Source organism: Giraffa tippelskirchi, chromosome 13 (assembly GCF_054371585.1).
Source record: "Giraffa tippelskirchi isolate mGirTip1 chromosome 13, T2T-mGirTip1v1.2.pri, whole genome shotgun sequence".
Classification (NCBI taxonomy): domain Eukaryota; kingdom Metazoa; phylum Chordata; class Mammalia; order Artiodactyla; family Giraffidae; genus Giraffa; species Giraffa tippelskirchi.
In genome coordinates, this window is record NC_137287.1 from 114,453,398 (window position 1) to 114,473,757 (window position 20,360).

The following is a 20,360-nucleotide window of genomic DNA, read 5'->3' on the forward strand; positions in this document are numbered from 1 at the left end:
TCCTACTTCCCTGTGCGCTACCCCTCCCAAAGAAGCTTCCAGAGAATGCAAGCCTTATCTCTCATCTACCCAAGTGTCTTGCCCAGGAAAGATATTTAGTAGAATTTCTGAATGAGTTCAAGACTTTACTCACTGGTCAGACTTTAAATTTTAGAAGGAATAGGAGGGCATTCTAGAAGATGCTTTATAAACCTTATTGCCCAGAGAAGTCTAAAAAAATGAAAAACCTAGAATGCTGCTAACTCATCAAAGCTGTTAAAGAAAGGACCTTAAAAAGCTTAAGTCTTTCTATTTTAATCAAATACCTTTATAGTGCAAATATAATATATTCACATGCATTTGTACTTTTACACACTCATAACAAGATAATGACATAGACTAAAGCTGCACCAGTTTTTCAAGTGACTCTTCGGTTTAACCAAACATACAAAGCGTTTATTGAAATTAACATTTCTAGCAAAGCCACAGGCTTGAATCAAGCAGCATCAATGCTGTAGTATAAAAAATAAAAAGGAAATAAAAAAAACTCAAGACGTAGAAGCAGCAGCCATACCAACAACCCCTCTTCTAGGGCAAGACCCGCACACAGACTCCTTTCCCCAAGCACTGAGTTTAAGGGCTGAACAGAGGGCCCGTACACACAGTAAAGACTTTCACAGAAGAAAACTGTCATAGAAATGCATCATTATAATTATTTTGCTCTTTAAAGATACTGCAATAGAAATATATTAATGACAACCTCAAATATCCAACATTTTTCTGTCTTACATTTTAAATCAAAGTTGTAGGAACCTACAAGTCTTAATAAAGAACTCTCTTCACAGCACAGCTGTAGTTCACTTTAAAACACAATCTGTTCTTTTGCTCTCTATCCTTACAAATAAACATAACAGAGATATAAATGAAAGGTTCTGATCCTGCATCAAGCATTATTCCATCTTGCCCTCCGATATAAACCTGGATATAGTCTTACTTGCAGAGCATTTGCTTAATATATTAGTTGAAGCGAAAGTAAACAGTATGTGAGCTTTCAGCAAAGGAGACCTTTATGAATTTCAGTGATGTCCTTGGCACTCAGAGCTTCAGCTGAAGTCTCGATTGGTGAGGACGAGCGGAGCCACGAGGGTCCAGACGTAGAGGAGGAGGCAGACCCAGCTGGAACTGATCTTGACCCACACAGCTGGCCACTTGCTGGTCATGCTCTGGAAGTTTGCATCAGGGCTGAGAAAACAACAGAGAGTTAGGTGGTTGCTGCTGTTCAGTCACTAAGTCATGTCCAACTCTTTTGCAACCCCAACGACTGTAGCCCGCCAGGCTCCTCTGTCCATGAGATTTCCCAGGCAAGAATACTCGAGTGGGTTGCCATGCCCTTCTCCTGGGGATCTTCCCGACCCAGGAATCAAACCCACATCTCCTGCTTGGCTGGCAGATTCTTTACCACTGAGCCACCTGGGAAGCCCCTGAGAGTTAAGTAAAGGAGCCTAATTTCAGCATACAGCGGCCCCTCAGCAAAAGCTAAGAAATTCTCCACTGAAACTCGCCTACTCTGTAGTCAGTTACCAGGAGGGACTTGAGAATGTTGCTATTTTTTTTATTTTTATGAGCAGGGGGGGTCTGCCACTCAAACAGCTTTTATCTTTTAGCCTGCATGAAGAACCCTGACCATTCCTTGCAAAAAGTTCTTCAGGAACATCTGGCTATTTTACATACTGGTAAAATTCAAGACTGAAATGAATTTACTGAATCTTCCCTGCTTTACCAGATGTTTCCTTTGATCAGAACATTCTACATGGCCATCTCTAGACAAAGAAAACTCAGTGAACAAAGACAAGTCAGATCGCTTTATGTCATGATTTTCTCTCTCAAGTTACTCAAGTTTGGAAGGGCTTCCCATGATTTTCACTGTAAGAATTCCAACTGGATTATAAATGCAAGAGGAGAAAAAAAAGTCAGAAGCATTTCAGAAAAGCGTGAGCACTGAACACACTTTCATCATATGGGTAAAAGAAAGGGATTCTGAGGTCAGAAGCTTTTACAGGCAGCCCCAAGGGGCTAAGTGGTCTTCCCTCAGTTCCCTGCCTCCTACCTGTACCAGTTGGTCAAGGTCATCATGATGTACAGGGAAGCCGAGCAGAGCATGAGGTGGAACATGGAGTAGTTGTACTGCACCCCCTCTCGCTCGTTGTCCACTGCCCGCCGAGGCCGTCCATCTTCCTCATCACTGGCCCCACTGGCAGCCGTATCACGGAGGATCACGCTGTCACTTCCTGACAGCGTCAGCTTACTCACTTGGCTATTGCTGGAATTGCGGATGCTGGAAAGTGATCCCAGGAAGGTAAGTCAGAAGGGGGCGTGAAGATGAAGTGCTGTCATGGGCCTGTACCCATGAAGGTTATTTCTAAACTGCTCCTGCTTTGGGGACTGAAGGGCTTCTGAAGGGTTTGCTTAAAGTTCTGATCTGCTGCCTGTCATCACAAGACAGAGACACTACTCCTAACAGTTACAATTTGATGCTTTAACTGCCTGGAGGGGTTTCCCAAAATACACTATGCTTATGGTGTCTGCTTCCAGGACTTCAAAGTATCTCTCCTCTGCTTGGAATGCAATGCCCACCTTCGCCCAGCTAACTTACTCACTCTTTAACTCTCTAATCATGCCGTGTCCTCTAGGAAGTCTTCTCTGAAGTCGCCCCATGACTAGGCTGGATTAAATTCCCATAGCTCCTTACTCTTCCTTCTGCCATATCACTTAACCATTCCTGTCTTCCTTGCTATTCACAGAACTTCTGGCAATGACCTTAGTCATCTGTGCATTTCTAGTACACAGCAGATACTCACTAAAAGTTTGCTAAATGATTGAATAAAAAAGTACATACAAATAAAGGACAAATTCCACATGAACATCTCAACAGACAAAAAAAATTTTTTTTGGCAAACATCTGATACTTTCTTATGATAAAAACTCAAACTAGAAATAGAAAACGTCCTCAAATTGATAAAGGGCCTCTATGAAAAAGCTGTATTTAATAGTGAAAGATTAAAAGCTTTCCTCTTAAGATCAAGAATCAAAGGAAATAAACAAAAAATAGTCACGGAGAGCATGAAAAAAATGAATATAGCTATAAGCCAATAAAAGGAAATCAGCCCAAGGGCTGTAGATTGCCAACTCATATTTTAAGCAATCATTAAAGAAAAAAAAGGAAAAAAAGGGTAAAACTACACATTATGTGTGCAAAGCTGTCCAAATTATGACAAATTCATATGTATTTCAGAATAGTATGCTGTTATACCATTATATAGTATGTTCTCTATTTTTTAATTATATATAAAGTGAGATAAAGTTATGTAACTATTTATAAAAATATACATAATAATACAGATACAAATAGATCAATAGATAGTAAGTATAAGCAAAAGAAAAAAGCCTGAAATAATATGTGCCAAAATTTAACCACAGAAGAGGTGAGTTTAGAGGGAGGACAATTTCATTTCCTACGTTAAACTGTCCTCATTTACGCTGTTAGTTTATATAAATATATCCTTGCTTATTTGTATTTTTTCACATTTTAAAATTACTAAAGTATCACACACTATTAGACAGACATAATCAATCAAAATGGGTGAGAGAATGAGTGCAAACTGCTAACATAGGTTGTATCTGAGGTCTTGGAATAACTACCGACTTGAACATTTCATGCATAAAATTCTGCTAGTTGCTTATATTATTTACAATGATCATAAAATAAAGATTGCTTTAAAAAAAAAAGATAAGCCAACCAAATTTCAGAGCCACTATCCTAGCTAATCTAGTGTCAGGTTAGGTAAGGGTTTTATCTTCCTATACAAAGGAGAACATATCTCTTAGTAAAGCCAGGGGGAATTAGAGGATTTACTGAACTTCCAGAAACCTACACCTCAGGGTTAAGTGAGGCAAGTCAAGGACTTTTTAACTTACCTAGAATAGGAAAGAGAGAGAACAAAGACTAACAGCCCAATGAAATTCTCTTGATTCAGAGAAGGCCCGCTCTGTGACGGCACAGCAGGGGTAGGCGCTGGAGCAGTTGTATTCGCAGGAGCCAAGGTGGATGAGGTCATGTGCGTAATGATGCTCAACAGACCAGGGTTGCAGGAACGATCTGATAATGAGAAACTGCTTTTTATCTTTAGGGATAACTCATCGGGGTCCAAAAGGATTTGAGGGGTGTGTTTACACATCACTCAGTCATGGTAACAAAACACAATTTCAAACATGAGAATGTTTTATACTTCAAAGAACCTGCAACTGGGCAGTAACACATCTGTGTTGCAACCAAAGACTTGGTTTTCGAGAAAGAGTAAAGAAACTACAGCAACAGAGTATTTGTCCAATTTCATAAACGTCCATCTTTATTTCATTGGTTTTGAAGTTTAACTACCATATCTTTGGGGCTCTACAGTTGTGTCCTTAAAGCATAAGGAGTTTACACAGACTTAGAGAAGGAACTTACAGTTACCAGGGGGAAGGGTGGTGGGGAGGTTGGGATGGACTTGTACACACTGCTCTATTTAAAATGGATAACCAACAAGGACCTACTCTGCTCAATATTACATAACAGCCTAAATGGGAAAATGTATAACTAAATCACTTTGCTGTATACCCGAAACTATCATAACATTGTTAATCAACTATAATCCAATATAAAACAAGAAGTTTAGAAAAAGATAAATTTGTTTGCAAAATAAGGTAGATTCAATAAATTTGGCCTGGTTATTTAAAAGAAAGAAAGGCACAAGGAGTTTATCCCTAGTCCTGTTTCTGCACAGTTACATAGAAATACAATAAAAATAAGGTGAGTCATCACTGGATGGTCTGCAGTAATGGTTTTCCTTGAAAACTAGTCCACAGGATACCCTATTGAGAAACAATCCCATAAGACCTACAAGAGGAGATTTCTCGCAGCTATTTCTTCTGAAGCCTGTACCACCAACATAAAATTCAATTAAAATAATTCTACAAAGGGCCAAAACAGTGTTGCCTTGTTCAGCTCTTAACTAACCTGATTTAGTCCAGGGAAAAGCCTGGACTATATAAAGGTCCTTCAGGTGGGCCTTTAGGCTGTTAGCTCCGAACAGCTAGGAGCAGACACGGAGAATAAAACTTGAAAGGTACAAATACCAAAGACATTGTACATTTAAGTGAAGTTTTTTGTTTTTCATTTGTTTGTCTGACATTTGCTCCAGCTCTAGTTCTGGCACCCACCAAAAGGGTAATTTCATACTTTTTTTTACTCCTGGTGTGCATGGCATGGCTTGCAGGATCTTAAGTTTCCCGACTAGGGATCAACCCCACACCCACAGCAGTGAAAGCTGAGTCCTAACCACTGCACTGCCAGAGAACTCCCATTTCTTATCTTCTTTCCATCAGATGAATGTGCTACTAAAATTTCCTTACCAGGTTCATTGGACATGGCTGACCACGTGAGGTACATGGTGTAGAGGGTGATAAGAGAAGACTGCAGGAGGCCAGAACGAGGCTGGTGTTCCTACGGAATCGAAAAGAAAACGGTGCCATAGGAACTGCAAGGGCTGAATTTCTAAAACTAAGCGTACTTCCTGGGACCCACTGAGCTGTTATTGAGAACCTTCTGATTCTGCTTGACAGCTAAAACATGACAAGGAACCTTTCAGTTTAAGTTAGCTTGAAAAATAACCAAGAAAGAGGAGGCATGCACCACCAATTCTCAGGCATTTCATAACCCTGGAAATTCCAGTGTATCATACAAAGGCTTGGATTTACCACTAGTTCCCTCGTATAGTGAAATCAAAGCTAAGCTTTGCCCTTAACTAGCTAGGTAACCCATCAACTCTCTGGACCTTCAGTTTTCTCACTTTTAAAAGGAGAGGTGATGTTGTTTTCATATTTCATATCTAAAAATCCATGAATTTTTAAAATATGGTATTTAAATGAGGAAACTCAGGAGCATGAGTTGTGTTTTAAATATTAAAATCAATTATTTTTTTAGTTTAATTCCCCTAAAATATCTCTGCTAAAGATTTCTAAGAATCATTCTTGTGATATAAACAATTTTATAAGGACAATAAATTCTTAAGTTACATAGTTTTTTTCCCTTAAATAATAGGGAAATTATTCATTTAATTATAATACTGACATTCAATGGCACATTTTATGATTAATATATAATTATGAAGACTTTATCATGCTAAAGTAGGAAAATGTTTAAGTAGATAAACTTGGACATAAATTCATATAAAAGGTTACCTAGGTTTCAAGTTTAGCATTAATTAAAAATCTCTCATAGGAGGAAGCAGCAGAAATCACAACCATACCTGAATTTTTGGATGGATTGACAAAACAGAAATCACAACGCAAAGGATCAGATTAAAACTGATGAAGAACTTGTTTTCTGTGCAGCCATCTGGTTTGGTGTAGTATTTGTACAGCAACCCGGCAAAGATGATTGACAGGATATAAAACAAGCTTGTGATAGACAGTAAAGCTAGAAAAAAGAAAATGAACATGAACGCTCACAGTTGTGACAAACTTTTATACTAACGAGGATCAATTTTCACCCAGTTTAATGTAGCATAATGCAGTATGCCAAAGAATGCTCACACTACTGCACAATTGCACTCATCTCACACGCTAGTAAAGTCATGCTCAAAATTCTCCAAGCCAGGCTTCAGCAATACGTGAACCATGAACTTCCAGATGTTCAAGTTGGTTTTAGAAAAGGCAGAGGAACCAGAGATCAAATTGCCAACTTCTGCTGGATCATTGAAAAAGCAAGAGAGTTCCAGAAAAACATCTATTTCTGCTTTATTGACTATGCCAAAGCCTTTGACTGTGTGGATCACAATAAACTGTGGAAAATTCTGAAAGACATGGGAATACCAGACCACCTGACCTGCCTCTTGAGAAACTTGTATGCAGGTCAGGAAGCAACAGTTAGAACTGGACATGGAACAACAGACTGGTTCCAAATAGGAAAAGGAGTACGTTAAGGCTGTGTATAGTCACCCTGCTTATTTAACTTATATGCAGAGTACATCATGAGAAACGCTGGGCTGGAAGAAGCATAAGCTGGAATCAAGATTGCTGGGAGAAATATCAATAACCTCAGATATGCAGATGACACCACCCTTATGGCAGAAAGTGAAGAAGAACTAAAAAGCCTCTTGATGAAAGTGAAAAAGGAGAGTGAAAAAGTTTTAAAGCTCAACATTCAGAAAACTAAGATCATGGCATCTGGTCCCATCACTTCATGGCAAATAGATGGGGAAACAGTGGAAACAGTCAGACTTTATTTTTTTGGGCTCCAAAATCACTGCAGATGGTGATTGCAGCCATGAAATTAAACGACTCTTACTCCTTGGAAGGAAAGTTATGACCAACCTAGATAGCATATTAAAAAGCAGAGACATTTCTTTGCCAACAAAGGTCCATCTAGTCAAGGTTATGGTTTTTCCAGTGGTCATGTATGGATGTAAGAGTTGAACGGTGAAGAAAGCTAAGTGCCGAAGAATTGATGCTTTTGAACTGTGGTGTTGGAGAAGACTCTTGAGAGTCCCTTGGACTGCAAGGATCTCCAACCAGTCCATCCTGAAGGAGATCAGTTCTGGGTGTTCACTGGAAGGACTGATATTGAAGCTGAAACTCCAATACTCTGGCCACCTCATGCGAAGAGTTGACTCATTGGAAAAGACCCTGATGCTGGGAAGGATTGGGGGCGGGAGGAGAAGGGGACGACAGAGGATGAGATGGCTGGATGGCATCACTGACTCAATGGACATGAGTTTGGGTAAACTCCAGGAGTTGGTGATGGACAGGGAGGCCTGGTGTGCTGCGATTCATGGGGTCGCATAGAGTCGGACACGACTGAGCGACTGAACTGAACTGAACTGAATGCAGTATGGCTCTCATAGGGGTTTGATACCTACCGGCATACCAGCATCTTGGATTCCCTTCTTCCATTCGATTTACCCATGATTCATTCCAAGAGTGAGCAAAGTCTACCAACAGCACCAGCTGGATGAGGATGAAGAAGGCAGCCCCCACCATGCCAATAACAAACCAGGCTACAAACCAAAAGCACAAAGTTATTCTTTACCACAGGAGCAACGTATCAGAATGTTACTGTCCAACACACTAAAAAGGTTTCAAGTAAGAAAAGGTAATAATATGACATATTCTTTCTCAAGCAGTAGAGTAAGATTATTGCAATTCCAAACTCAAAGGCATTCTGTGGCAAGTGTTCTGTTGGGTTTCAGACCTTTTAAAATCTATTCTAGCTTGTGCTAAGGGGAGCCCATGGTCTGACATTCCAAATGGAAAAGATATAAGCCCTTTCCTTTACTTATAGGGATATAAATCACAGTGGAAATCCACAGATGCCATGTGATGCCACAATAAGGAAGCAGGTTAAAACGGAGATAGTGGAGTACATAGTTACAGGTCCTTATGTTGACAAGCCCGATTAACTTCGTATTGCCAAGTGAGAAGGGAAACCTAAAATATTGGCAAACAATTAACATCTGGTTTCAGAATAGCTGAGAAGTGGGCTGAATGCCTCCTGGCTTTAATCAGTTAATATCTTAATATTAGTACCAAGTCATGATAATTGGACACCATCTCATTTAATTACCAGTTCTGCAAAATCAGTAATGAATGCAGTCATCTGTAGAGTTTGTATACATTATAATTAACCCCCCTTATAGCGAACCATACCTGTGTTGAAGTGGCCTCCAGGGATATAGAAAGATCCAACCATGATACCAACAATGGCAGCAATTTTGAACAACCAAAATCTATTAAAATATAAAAGTACATTTATGAAATGCTAATTTTCCCTTTCATTGAGAAAATGAACTTCTGAAATGCGAAAATTAAGCCTTACTAGCCGCTTCCAACATGATTGGGCTTGTTTCTTCATCTGACATGAAGCGACCGCACTCAGTATTTCACACGATTTGAGGACAAACATTAGCACAGAGACCAAATCGTTCACATTCGTAAGAAAGAAACACGTTGCCTTAGAGTTTCCTTGCTCTAACAGCTCGTTAAAGGACCCCTCCGCTGTGGCCTTGCCTTCACAAGGCTTGTCTAAATTGTTTCAAATTTCACACCTTCCAACCTACAGCCTAGATAATATATCCCAAGACTCTTTAACCACCCCTATAGATAACTTGCCTCTGATGTACGGGTTGCTACAGCAACAGGGACTTAAGCTGTTTTTCAGAAACCGGGGGTTAGTTTTTGTCCAGTTTAAGGTGGTTAAGACTGGTTAGGACTACTGACCCTACAACAGGGCCTGCACTGGTGGTTCAATGAATTCAGAGTGCCAAAAACTCCACCCCAATTATGCTAAGTATCCAGTTAAGAAGCCTGTAATTCAGATAAAGACCTGTGCATAACACTGATTACCGCACCTGTTCCTTACCTTCCCATTCCCACACCTAAGACTACCCTGCTAGTTTATCCCATAAGTTATCTACAGCCTCTGGCCTTCAGGGAGGCAGATCAAGATGTGTCTTCCCATCTCTGCTGCAAATCTCAGCATCTCAGTTTGGAAAGCTGCACATCAGGAAACTGGACATAAATCCCTTGCCCACAATCACACAGCTCATCACAGGACCAAACCGGGCTTTCAGTCAACCTTTAAACACTGCTTTGCATGGCAGAGTGGAAAGAAAGCAGCTTTGGAGCCGAACAGATTTGAGTTTCAATCCTAGTTCCAACCCTCTCTAGCTGAGAGATCTCAGGCAATTTATTTAACCTCTCTGAAATACATGTACAAGAGGAACTGGGGATCAGGAATGAGAAGCAACGGAATATGTGAATCAGTGGCCCAAATATATTCACTATTTATCCTTCTGTATCCTGTCTAAACATATCAGGTACAGGTTTATCTTTTAACAATAGAAAGAAAAAAAATACGTGTGTTTGTGTGTGTGAAGTGCCTAGTACAATGCTTGAACAGTTTCACAGGTGTGCAAAGAAACTTAGGAACCTGAAGCAAAAATTTTTTTAAAAAATACTAAATAATTAAATAATACAAAAAATAAAAAAAGATTCTCGTTGTCCACTCTACCTCCACTATACTGCAGGGCTCCAGCTGAAAATGACCTTGAAACAACTTCCCATGTATGATAGATGAGAAGTACATCTGGGCCACTGATTCATACACTCTACTGCTTTCATCAAAACGGCAACATTAGCTGCTGAAGGGGAAGATAGACCACCATGACAAGTTAACAATAAATAATTCCTACATACCCATTGTGTATCGCTGCTCTGGGATCTTTACTCGTTTTCACATTTAACATGAGCAGAGAGAAGGCAAAGAAGAAGACGGCCAAGGCAAAGTTGATTCGATACACAGCTTTATAACGAACCAGCACATCACAATCCTTATCCATAATATCAGTAATCCTGGTACTGAGTCCTTCATCACAGAATCCAGGTATCTGGAAAAAAAACGTTTTAATGCTATGGGAATATCCACATTTAAAGAGAGATTCGATTCCACCATAGAAAAGTGTTGTGGTCCTTTAATGGACTGGAACCTGGTGGTCCGGAGTCGACGATAACAAAGTAAAAGAGAGAAAGAGGCTAAAATTTCCTGGTTTACGCAGAGAACCAATAAAGCCCTAGAACAGGGCTTGCATCGCTCACGAAGGCACAGGGCGTCCTCTCGAGGAGGTCTTGAAAGCCCGGGCAAGAAAGTGAGCTCAGCGGGTTTCCACGCTCCAGAGAATTAACCAGAGAAAGAGAGAATTAGAGAGAAAGAGAGAGAGAGAAAGAAAGACAGACACGGGGACCCAAGCCTCTGGTGGAGCAAGGGTGCTTTATTCAACACAGTACGAGTATATATACTGTTTTACAAGGTAGCTTTTTCAGGAAAGATAAAGATTAAAAGACTAGACTTACAAGTTACCAAGGAAACAAGGAGTAATAGGGGTCATAAAGTTAGAAGACAATCCATATCAAAAGAAAGAGGGTCTAAAATAATCACTTTCACCGTATGGAAAAGCTAATGAAGGAAATCCATGCATGCATTCCATCTCATGATCTCAGTCCTGGGAGCAGCGTGTAACCAGGAACTGATAAGGAACAAAGGGCTCATGAGAGACAGAAAACAGCACACAGCAATCCTTCTGTTAAATGTTCTCTGACAATTAACTGATAAGGAACAGAGGATTTATGAGAGACAGAAAACAGCTCACGGGAATCCTCCTGTTAAACGTTCTCTGACAGAAAAGCCTGGATTTATAAAATTGGCCACTTCAACAACTGCAAGACCCTCCTGTGGGACTTTTCGCTTTGGCTTTCAATTCATTTATAATCTTGTCACTGAACAATATAAACAAGTTGCATTTTGAAACTAAAAGTCAAGTGCTCTCTTTTTGGCCCTTGTCTGCAAATGAGGGCTCAGTTCAGTTCAGTCACTCAGTCGTGTCCGACTCTTGGCGACCCCATGAATTGCAGCACGCCAGGCCTCTCTGTCCATCACCAACTCCCGGAGTCTACCCAAACCCATGTTCATCGAGTCAGTGATGCCATCCAACCATCTCATCCTCTGTCGTCCCCTTCTCCTCCCGCCCCCAATCCTACCCAGCATTAGGGTCTTTTCCAATGAGTCAACCCTTCGCATGAGGTGGCCAAAGTATTGGAGTTTCAGCTTCAACATCAGACCTTCCAATGAACACCCAGGATTGATCTCTTTTAGGATGGATTGATTGGATCTCCTTGCAGTCCAAGGGACTCTCAAGAGTCTTCTCCAACACCACAGTTCAAAAGCATCAATTCTGTGGCGCTCAGCTTTCTTCACCATCCAACTCTCACATCCATACATGACCACTGGAAAAACTAGACGGACTTTTGACTAGACGGACTTTTGTTGGCAAAGTAATGTCTCTGCTTTTAAACATGCTATCTAGGTTGGCCATAACCTTCCTTCCAAGGAGTAAGCGTCATTTAATTTCATGGCTGCAATCACCATCAGCAGTGATTTTGGAGCCCCCCAAAAAATAAAAGTCTGACACTGTTTCCACTGTTTCCCCATCTATTTCCCATGGAGTGATGGGACCAGATGCCATGATCTTAGTTTTCTGAACGTTGAGCTTTAAGCCAACTTTTTCACTCTTCTCCTTCACCTTCATCAAGAGGCTCTTTAGTTCTTCTTCACTCTCTGCCATAAGGGTGGTGTCATCTGCATATCTGAGGTTATTGATATTTCTCCCAACAATCTTGATTCCAGCTTATGCTTCTTCCAGCCCAGCGTTTCTCATGATGTACTCTGCATATAAGTTAAATAAGCACGGTGACAATATACAGCCTTGACGTACTCTTTTTCCTATTTGGAACCAGTCTGTTGTTCCATGTCCAGTTCTAACTGTTGCTTCCTGACCTGCATACAGGTTTCTCAAGAGACGGGTCAGATGGTCTGGTATTCCCATCTCTTTCAGAATTGTCCACAGTTTATTGTGATCCACACAGTCAAAGGCTTTGGCATAGTCAATAAAGCAGAAATAGATGTTTTTCTGGAACTCTCTTGCTTTTTCGATGATCCAGCGGATATTGGCAATTTGATCTCTGGTTCCTCTGCCTTTTCTAAAACCAGCTTGAACATCTGGAAGTTCATGGTTCACGTATTGCTGAAGCCTGGCTTGGGGAATTTTGAGCATGACTTTACTAGCGTGTGAGATGAGTGCAATTGTGCGGTAGTTTGAGCATTCTTTGGCAGTCTAGATTAAATGTTTAAAATTAAATATACTTTATTTAAAAGATAGAGCTTTAGGGCCACTCTTTTAGTATTTTTTCCAAAGTTGTTAAACTAAAGATGTTGCTTCTGATACTACCTTTACTTTGGGAAAAGACTAATACCTTCCTATTCTGTCTTGACTAGAACTGAAATTTACAATCCCAACCAATCCACTGAACTTGATTGAGTTTCACAACAGTGAAGAAATAGATACTAATTACAACTAGAATTTTTGCAAAATATAAAAATAATTAAAACCACTACATTAATAAGGCTACTGTTACTTCTACTTACCTTCTTCAGCTGAGTCTCCATCCCCTCATGAAACATGATACAACAGACAATGGTGCCCAGGAAGAGGATGAAAGCGTAGATGAGGCGAGTCAAGGTGGAATTCTTACTGTTGGGACAGCAGCTGCACAGCAAACATGACGCACCACCACAAAGGCATGGGACCTGTAACGAGTGCATCATCACCGTTTGGCCTTCAGCGGCCTCCTTCCTGACATCCAGAACAGCAGACAAGGCACATCAGGCTCTGAGAGCCTTCTCTGAGAATCAGAGCTGAGAGGAAGTGGTTAAAAGCATGAGCTCTGGAGTCAGTATTATTTCTACCATTTTACCTCAGCAAGTTACAAAATGTAAGCTTATTTCTCCATCTGTAAAATAAACTCAGTAACAGAATCTTCCTCCTTAAGACACTGCTATACTAAATGAGCACTCAACACAGTACTTAAAACATAGTAAAGGCCCAATAAGTGTTGGTTATGTTCCCACATACAGCATATTTTACTTAAAAACAATATATCTTAATACTGAGAAAAACAGAAACCTAACTCCACCTGCTGATTTCTGAGAATCCTAGTTACCAAATCTAATATTACAGCATAAGAAAACATTACACAGAAACCCTTACAAATAATGAAAGCAAAAGACTTTTGGCTCCATTTAAGGGTAACCCAGAGATTCCTCAAAATTAAACATAGAATTATTATATGACCCAGTAACTCCAACTCACACATACACCCAAAAGAACTGAAGCAAGTATTCAAACAAAACTTAGACATGAATGTTCAAAACAGCACCATCTACAATTGTTGAAAGGCAGAAACAATCTAAATGTCCATCAACTGATGAACGGATAAATAAAATACAGCACACCCACAAAGGGTGGAATATTATTTAGCCGTAAAAATGAAGTATTGATAGCTGGTACAACATGGGTGAACCTAGAAAACATTATGCCAAGTGAAAGAAGCCAGACACAAAAGGTCGCATACTGTGTGATTTCATTCATATGAAATAGCCAGAATGGGTCAATCTGGAGACAGAAAGCAGGTGAGTGGTTTCCAGAGGCTGGAGGGAGCAGGGAGAAAAGAGTTGACTGCTAAGCGGATACTGAGTTTCTCTTCGGGGTGATGAAAATGTTCTGGAACCAGACATGTTATGACAGCACAACATGTGAATGTACTAAATGACACAATTATACACTTTCAAATAGTTAATCTTATGTTATGTGAACTTCCCCTCACTTGAAAGAAAAAGACTCACCTGGATCTTTGGTCAGCTAAATTCTCCTAACAAGCATTCCAAATGAGAGGACACACTTTGAGTCATTCTTCTACATGCCTGATTAGGAAACCACTTGGAACTGCTTTGACAGGTGACATTATCAAGTTACATTATAAGGACAGGCTAATTCAGAATCATCAGCAGAAACAGCAGATGCAGACACTGGGAGATTCTGATTTACCGTATGGCCCCAGTAATAATCTTTTATGAGATAATGTCAGCAGTATAATAGCACCTAGCATAATGCCTTTCATAGCAGGAGCTCCATATATCACAATAACCAGTAATACCCATAATCAAAACACTCATGGGGAATTGACCACCCAGCTCCAGTCTTCAATTTTTAACTACAACCTGGGTCAAAAGACCATAACAGAAGTCTGTGTCTGGTCACAGACAGAGATACAGACATTTTACAGCTAAAAACAATGACACTAATTGCTTCCGGTTTATTCTGACCACACTCATATGCTTCTAACTCCCTTTAGCTGTTTTTCCCCTAGCCAGTTAAATAAACTAATGATAATTGCCCACTGTTCGCTATCGGTTGAATTATGTCCTCCAAAATTCATACGTTTATGTCCTAACCCCCAGTACCTCAGAATGCGACCTGATTTGGAAACAGGGTCGCTACAGATGTAATTCGGTAAAATGATGTCTTACTGGAGAAGAGTGGACGCTAATCAAACATGACTGGTGTCATACAAAGGAGAAATCTGGACACAGTTGTGCATCACAGGGAGAACATCACGCGAAGATGAAGGCAGAGATCTATAAACCAAGGAACACCAAAGATTGCTACCAAACCACCAGGAACTAGGGAAGAAGCCTGGAACAGAGCTTCAGAAGGAACCAACCCGGCTGACACTTTAATCTCAGACTTCTAGCCTCCAAACGACGAGCCAATCGATTTCTGTTATTTAAGTCATCCACTTTGCGGTCTTTTGTTATCCAGCCCTGGCAAACCAGTACACCTACTTACTCGTTTATAACTCTCTGTACCTGGAGTCGGGGCAGTGGTGGGGTGACCACATAGCATTGTATCTTTTGCACTTTTACACAATAGGCACTCAAACTGCAGAACAAACGTCTTACTATATGTTATGTCACTCCCCTGTTTTCATGATCTGTGTGCAGGTTGGAAAAAAATTTCCAGACATGAGACAGAATGAGAGAAAAGAGTTTACTGGAGCGGGAGACTGGCTGTTAGCACAGCGGGCCAACCTCCTGACAGACCAGGGAGAGCCACCTGTTAGAACAGCGGGCCGGCTCAAGGGAGAGCCAACTCCTTCATGAGTTAGTAGGAGACCCGGGTTTGATCCCTGGGTCGGGAAGATCCCCTGGAGAAGGGAATGGTACCCACTCCAGCAATTTTGCCTGGAGAAGTCCATGAACAGAGGAGCCTAGCAGGCTACAGTCTACGGGGATGCAGAGAATCGGACACAACTGAACAATTAACACTATCACTTTTCACTTTTATAGCCTCAATATAAAAAAAAAAAATCCTGCTGGAAGGATGGCATTAGGTGATTGGTTAGGGTGCTAGAGGGTGAGTATTAGGGTAGGTATTTGTACCTAATATAGGGTCAGGGAGCAGGCTGGTTTAGATCAGGGGGGTTCATGGCAACAGTTGCTATGGGGCTCAGACAGTTCCAGAGATAACCTTGGTGCGGAGCTCCACATCTGTGACCTTGGTATAAGGCTCCACACCTATCTCAGTAAATAACTCTATTTGAGATAGGCGGGAACCTGGGACCCTTTTCCAGAGTGCTTGCACCTGGACCAACTCTCCAGCAGCGAGCAGCGGAATACAGAGAAACTATAAGGGACTAAAAATAACTGCCTGCATGAACAATAAGATACAATAGGGCCACAAACCAACTGCTACTTCTGAGCTGCTGAGAGCAAAACAGTACAGGGTATTGTGCATGGTCCCTGCATGTAACAGCACCAAGGAGGGGAGGCGAGCACACCACTTCAGCCACATCTCTTACTCAACTCACTGATCCGTCCCTACCCACATCCCATTTAAGGAACCAGTTCCTCCACATCTTGGGAGCAAGCAAGGGTACCTGTTGCTTATTTCTTCTTCCTCCTGCTTGCCTGAAATTCTCGTCTGGCCTCTAACTAATTTTTATTGATTAAAGAGTCCAAGGACCCAGGCATACTCTTCCTGTTGCCCAGGTCAAACACCTTGCAGTCATCCTTGATGCCTTGTTTTCCCAAAACTCTCATTCCATTTATCAGCACATCAGCTCTAACCTCAAAATGTATCCGGGATCTAGCTACTTTCATAGCATCCTCAGTTATCACACTGGTCCAGTCACCACTATCATCTCTCACCTGGATTAAATGCAATAGCTCCTATCTTGGGCTATAGCAACCCATTCAGAACCCTGAGTTAGTATAAAAATTATTTTAAGATGAAGACATGTGAGATTCAAAAGACGCAGGGAAAAAAATGCCTTCTCAGAGCTTTTCTCATCTGACTGAAGGTAGCAACTGCCATAAATTCTCCCTCCAAGGGAGTTTTATTGCCTTGAAGAAGAGAAAAAGACCTCTGCACTCACATAAACAAGTACTATCACACACTTTCTTATCTCCTGTTTGTTCTCCTAAAAACCCATTCATCTTTCCCAAAGAAACCTCTTTGTTTTTCCCAGGGAAGCCCTTTCCTGCAACCCTCCACCCATTAAGAAAGGCATATAATAAGTCCTATATTCTAACCACTCTTTCGAGTTGTTCACCCCTGAAAACTCCTGCATGTATGTGGGTTGCACAAGTACAAACATTTTTTTCTTGCTAATTTGTCGTCTTAGTTTAATTCGCAGGCCCCAACCACTAATCCACAGAGAATCGAATAAAAGTTTTTCCTCCCCTACACGGCTTTACCCTTTCTTTTCTACCATCTATTCTCCACACAGCAACACTGTGTCAGTTCATATCATTCTTCTTCTCTCTAATGGATCCCCATAATCAGGTAGAGTAAAAGCCAAAGTCCTTAGATTGACCAATGGGTGGGTATCTACATGATTTGGCTCCCTTTTACCTTTCTGTTTTTTATTATTCTTCCCCTCACTCACTCCATTCCCTGGTACACTGAATTACTTGCTGGTCCCATTGAACAAAAGTTATCAATAAAATATAAAAGTGATTAATAGGTAGAAATGCTTTGATGGCATCAACTCAAATCTCGGCTTTACATCAAAGCCACCATGTGTTTCAGATTTCAGATTACCATATTAGTCCCTAATTAATGACTTTCTTAACTAGTTTTCCCTAAATCTTATTTTGTAAATGCTGCAATTTTGTAAATGTACTGTAAGTATTTGCAAAATACTTATTTTGTAAACACTGTAAAAATCAACTGGCCAAGATTTTTTTTTACTATGACAGAAAAAAGTACAGCAGAGGGCAAAGAATTATTTCATGAAACTTGTATTTAAACAGGTGTATTAACTAAAGCAAGTAAGATTTCTTATTTTTGGCAAGGTCAAAAAACTGGAAAGCCACTGTCATCTAGGCCCTTAAGTGACCAACAGCTCTTTTGCTTTATGTTCAACAATCTTAAAGGATGGAAAATATAGTCTGTCCCTAAGATAGGGAAGTGGAATGAGCTGAGATTGACTCCTTGGCCAATCAACTCCGTCGGGGGAGTTAGGAAACAAGGAAATGATGTCAAGGAATCATGCCCCTCTGAAGCGAATGTATGAGTGAACTCAACATATTCCCTTCCACAGGTCCTGTATTTTTCCTTTTGCAAATATGACGTTTACAATTTACAAAGTGATTCAAACCATTTGTTCACTTCATCCTCACAACAGCTCTGGAGGCAAGGAATGCTGGGATGATGGTCCTCATCTTAAGGAAAGCCAGAAACAAATGACTTGTACGAGGCCCCAAAATGTTCAGGCCATGACTTCCAATTCTGAATAATAATCCACAAGGCCTTCTTTCCCTTGAGCCAGAATCGCACCCAGGCCTTGGTTAAAAATCTCACCTCTGCCACATCCTCTGTAGCTTTGGCAAATCCTGTGCTATGGGATAAATATATTATCCACACACACACCCTGCCCCCACCGCCCAAACAAATGACGCCACCCTAAGAAGGCGCTTGGAAATGAACCAGAGAGCCCCGGCCCAGGGAGCCCAGTCCCGGGTCCCATCCCAGCTCCAGAGGGACCCAGAGGCCGGAAGGCTGGCGGGGGCGGGGCAATCAGATTGTAAACAATGGAGACCTGGCCTCTTACGTTCCTCAGCAAACGCCGGAGAAGCGCCGGATCCGATCGCCGCGCATCGCGGATTTCACCCTGGACCTCCCCGGACATATATACCCTCTGCAGCCCAGGGCCGCCCCCCAACCCCCGGGCCTCCGAGGCCCAGGCCCGTACGGAGCTCACGGCTTGGGGAGCCCTATCGCCCCTCGCCCCGAGCCATAAGACCGACAGAGACACTAGACCCCGAACTCACCCAGCTGGCGAGGGAGAAGACGCCCAGCACGGCCCCCATGGTGACGCGGGTGATGGAAGCGGCCGAAACCCGGGTTCCGAGCACTGTGGTGAACTGCGGGCTGAGCCGTCACCCCAGAAACGACGGTTTCTCGGGCCGGAAACGTGCGGCCTGCGTCACCGCGTGGCCCCACCCACCAGGCTTGTGGGTTGGGGAGAAGGCGGGGCTCAACTGGTGGGGGCGTGTGCAGAAGAGGAGCTGGTTGCGTTCCTTCGCCTCGTGTGTATTCTCTCGCAGCGCGCTCTGTCAAGATCTGGGGTACAGAAGTGCGCGAGAATGTATGACCAAGTTAAGAAGAGACTGACAAAGGACAGAAATACACTATGACATGTTGTGACTACTATGAAAAAGTAGTATGAGGGCATATTCTTAGTTTATTTAATGCTTACTATGTAAGAAGGAGGTAATTAGGGGGCAGTCCTGGAAGGACTTTATAGCTAATCTAAGGAATTTTCTTTAGTCTAAGAACGGAAGGATGATCCCAAATTAAGTAGAAAAGATGTGCACTGTTTCCTAAAATGTGGCATTTATAAATCATTTGGGGTGAATGAAAGGATCTAAGGATACACTTATATGTAAATATCTTCCCTGACCTAGGGATGAAACCCAGGTCTCCAGCATTGCAGGCGGATTCTTTACCATCTGAGCCACCAAGGAAGCCCCAAACAGGACATTAAGTTATACTGAAAGGCAAAAGAGAAGAAGGAAGAAAAGTTATGACCAACCTAGACAGCATATTTAAAAGCAGAGACATTACTTTGCCAACAAAGGTCCGTCTAGTCAAAGCAACGGTTTTTCCAGTAGTCATGTCTGGATATGAGAGTTGGACCATAAAGAAGGCTGAGCGCCGAAAAATTGATGCTTTTGAACTGTGTTGTTGGAGAAGACTCTTGAGAGTCCCTTGGACTGCAAGGAGATCCAACCAGCCCATCCTAAAGGAAATCAGTCCTGAATATTCATGGGAAGGACTGATGCTGAAACTGAAAGTGCGATACTTTGTTTGGCCACCTGACGCGAAGAACTGACTCATTGGAAAAGACTGATGCTGGGAAAGATTGAAGGCAGGAGGAGAAGGGGATGACAGAGGGTGAGATGGTTGGACGGCAACACTGACTCAATGGACATGAGTTTGAGTAAACTCTGGGAGTTGGTCATGGACCAGGGAGGCCTGATGTGCTGCAGTCCATGGGGTCAGAGGACACAACTGAGCGACTGAACTGAACTGAAAGGCAGAGTGAGAAAGTCTTGTTTCAAACTAAAGAGAAAGTATGTTGGTGACTAGGATGTATTTAACATTTTTCTGACATTTGCATATCTCCCTTTTTTTAACATGATGAAGGCTTCATTTTTCAAATCTCATCAAAAGGTAAATCACACACACACACAAAAAGGTAAATCACATCTACAGTTACATAACATTGTTTTTAGGGTGTGTGTATGTATGTGTTTGTAGAATTTGTAGAAATTTGTAGAAATTCTTTGCAGAAATTCTCCCACTTCTACCAAGCAATACTTGATT

The 20,360-nt window shown here is 41.6% G+C and overlaps 1 protein-coding gene across 2 annotated transcripts; it reads right to left on the reverse strand.

Moving 5' to 3' along the window:
• Nucleotides 1–278: 278 nt before the first annotated feature.
• Nucleotides 279–18,945, reverse strand: SERINC3 (serine incorporator 3). Of its 2 annotated transcripts, XM_081557069.1 has the most exons (11): nucleotides 18,803–18,945; nucleotides 13,055–13,216; nucleotides 10,273–10,463; nucleotides 8,725–8,804; nucleotides 7,938–8,075; nucleotides 6,327–6,496; nucleotides 5,431–5,521; nucleotides 3,955–4,135; nucleotides 2,087–2,314; nucleotides 1,351–1,369; nucleotides 279–1,202 (listed from the first exon to the last, which is right to left on the reverse strand). In XM_081557069.1, the coding sequence occupies exons 1-11, from the start codon at nucleotides 18,839–18,841 to the stop codon at nucleotides 1,083–1,085; spliced, it is 1,419 nt and encodes a 472-aa protein (XP_081413195.1). In that variant the 5' UTR covers nucleotides 18,842–18,945; the 3' UTR covers nucleotides 279–1,082. The 2 variants fall into 2 exon arrangements, with proteins under 2 accessions (XP_081413195.1, XP_081413193.1); XM_081557067.1 differs by lacking the exon at nucleotides 1,351–1,369 and having other exon boundaries at nucleotides 279–1,221.
• Nucleotides 18,946–20,360: the final 1,415 nt, after the last annotated feature.

Coding starts and splice junctions, on each gene's coding strand:
- SERINC3 (XM_081557067.1), bottom strand. CDS start 18,841: ATGGGGGCCGTGCTGGGCGTCTTCTCCCTCGCCAGCTGG. Junction 13,217..18,802: donor TCTTCTCCCTCGCCAGCTGG/GTGAGTTCGGGG, acceptor CACTCGTTACAG/GTCCCATGCCTTTGTGGTGG. Junction 2,315..3,954: donor CTCTCTCTTTCCTATTCTAG/GTAAGTTAAAAA, acceptor ATCACTTTCCAG/CATCCGCAATTCCAGCAATA.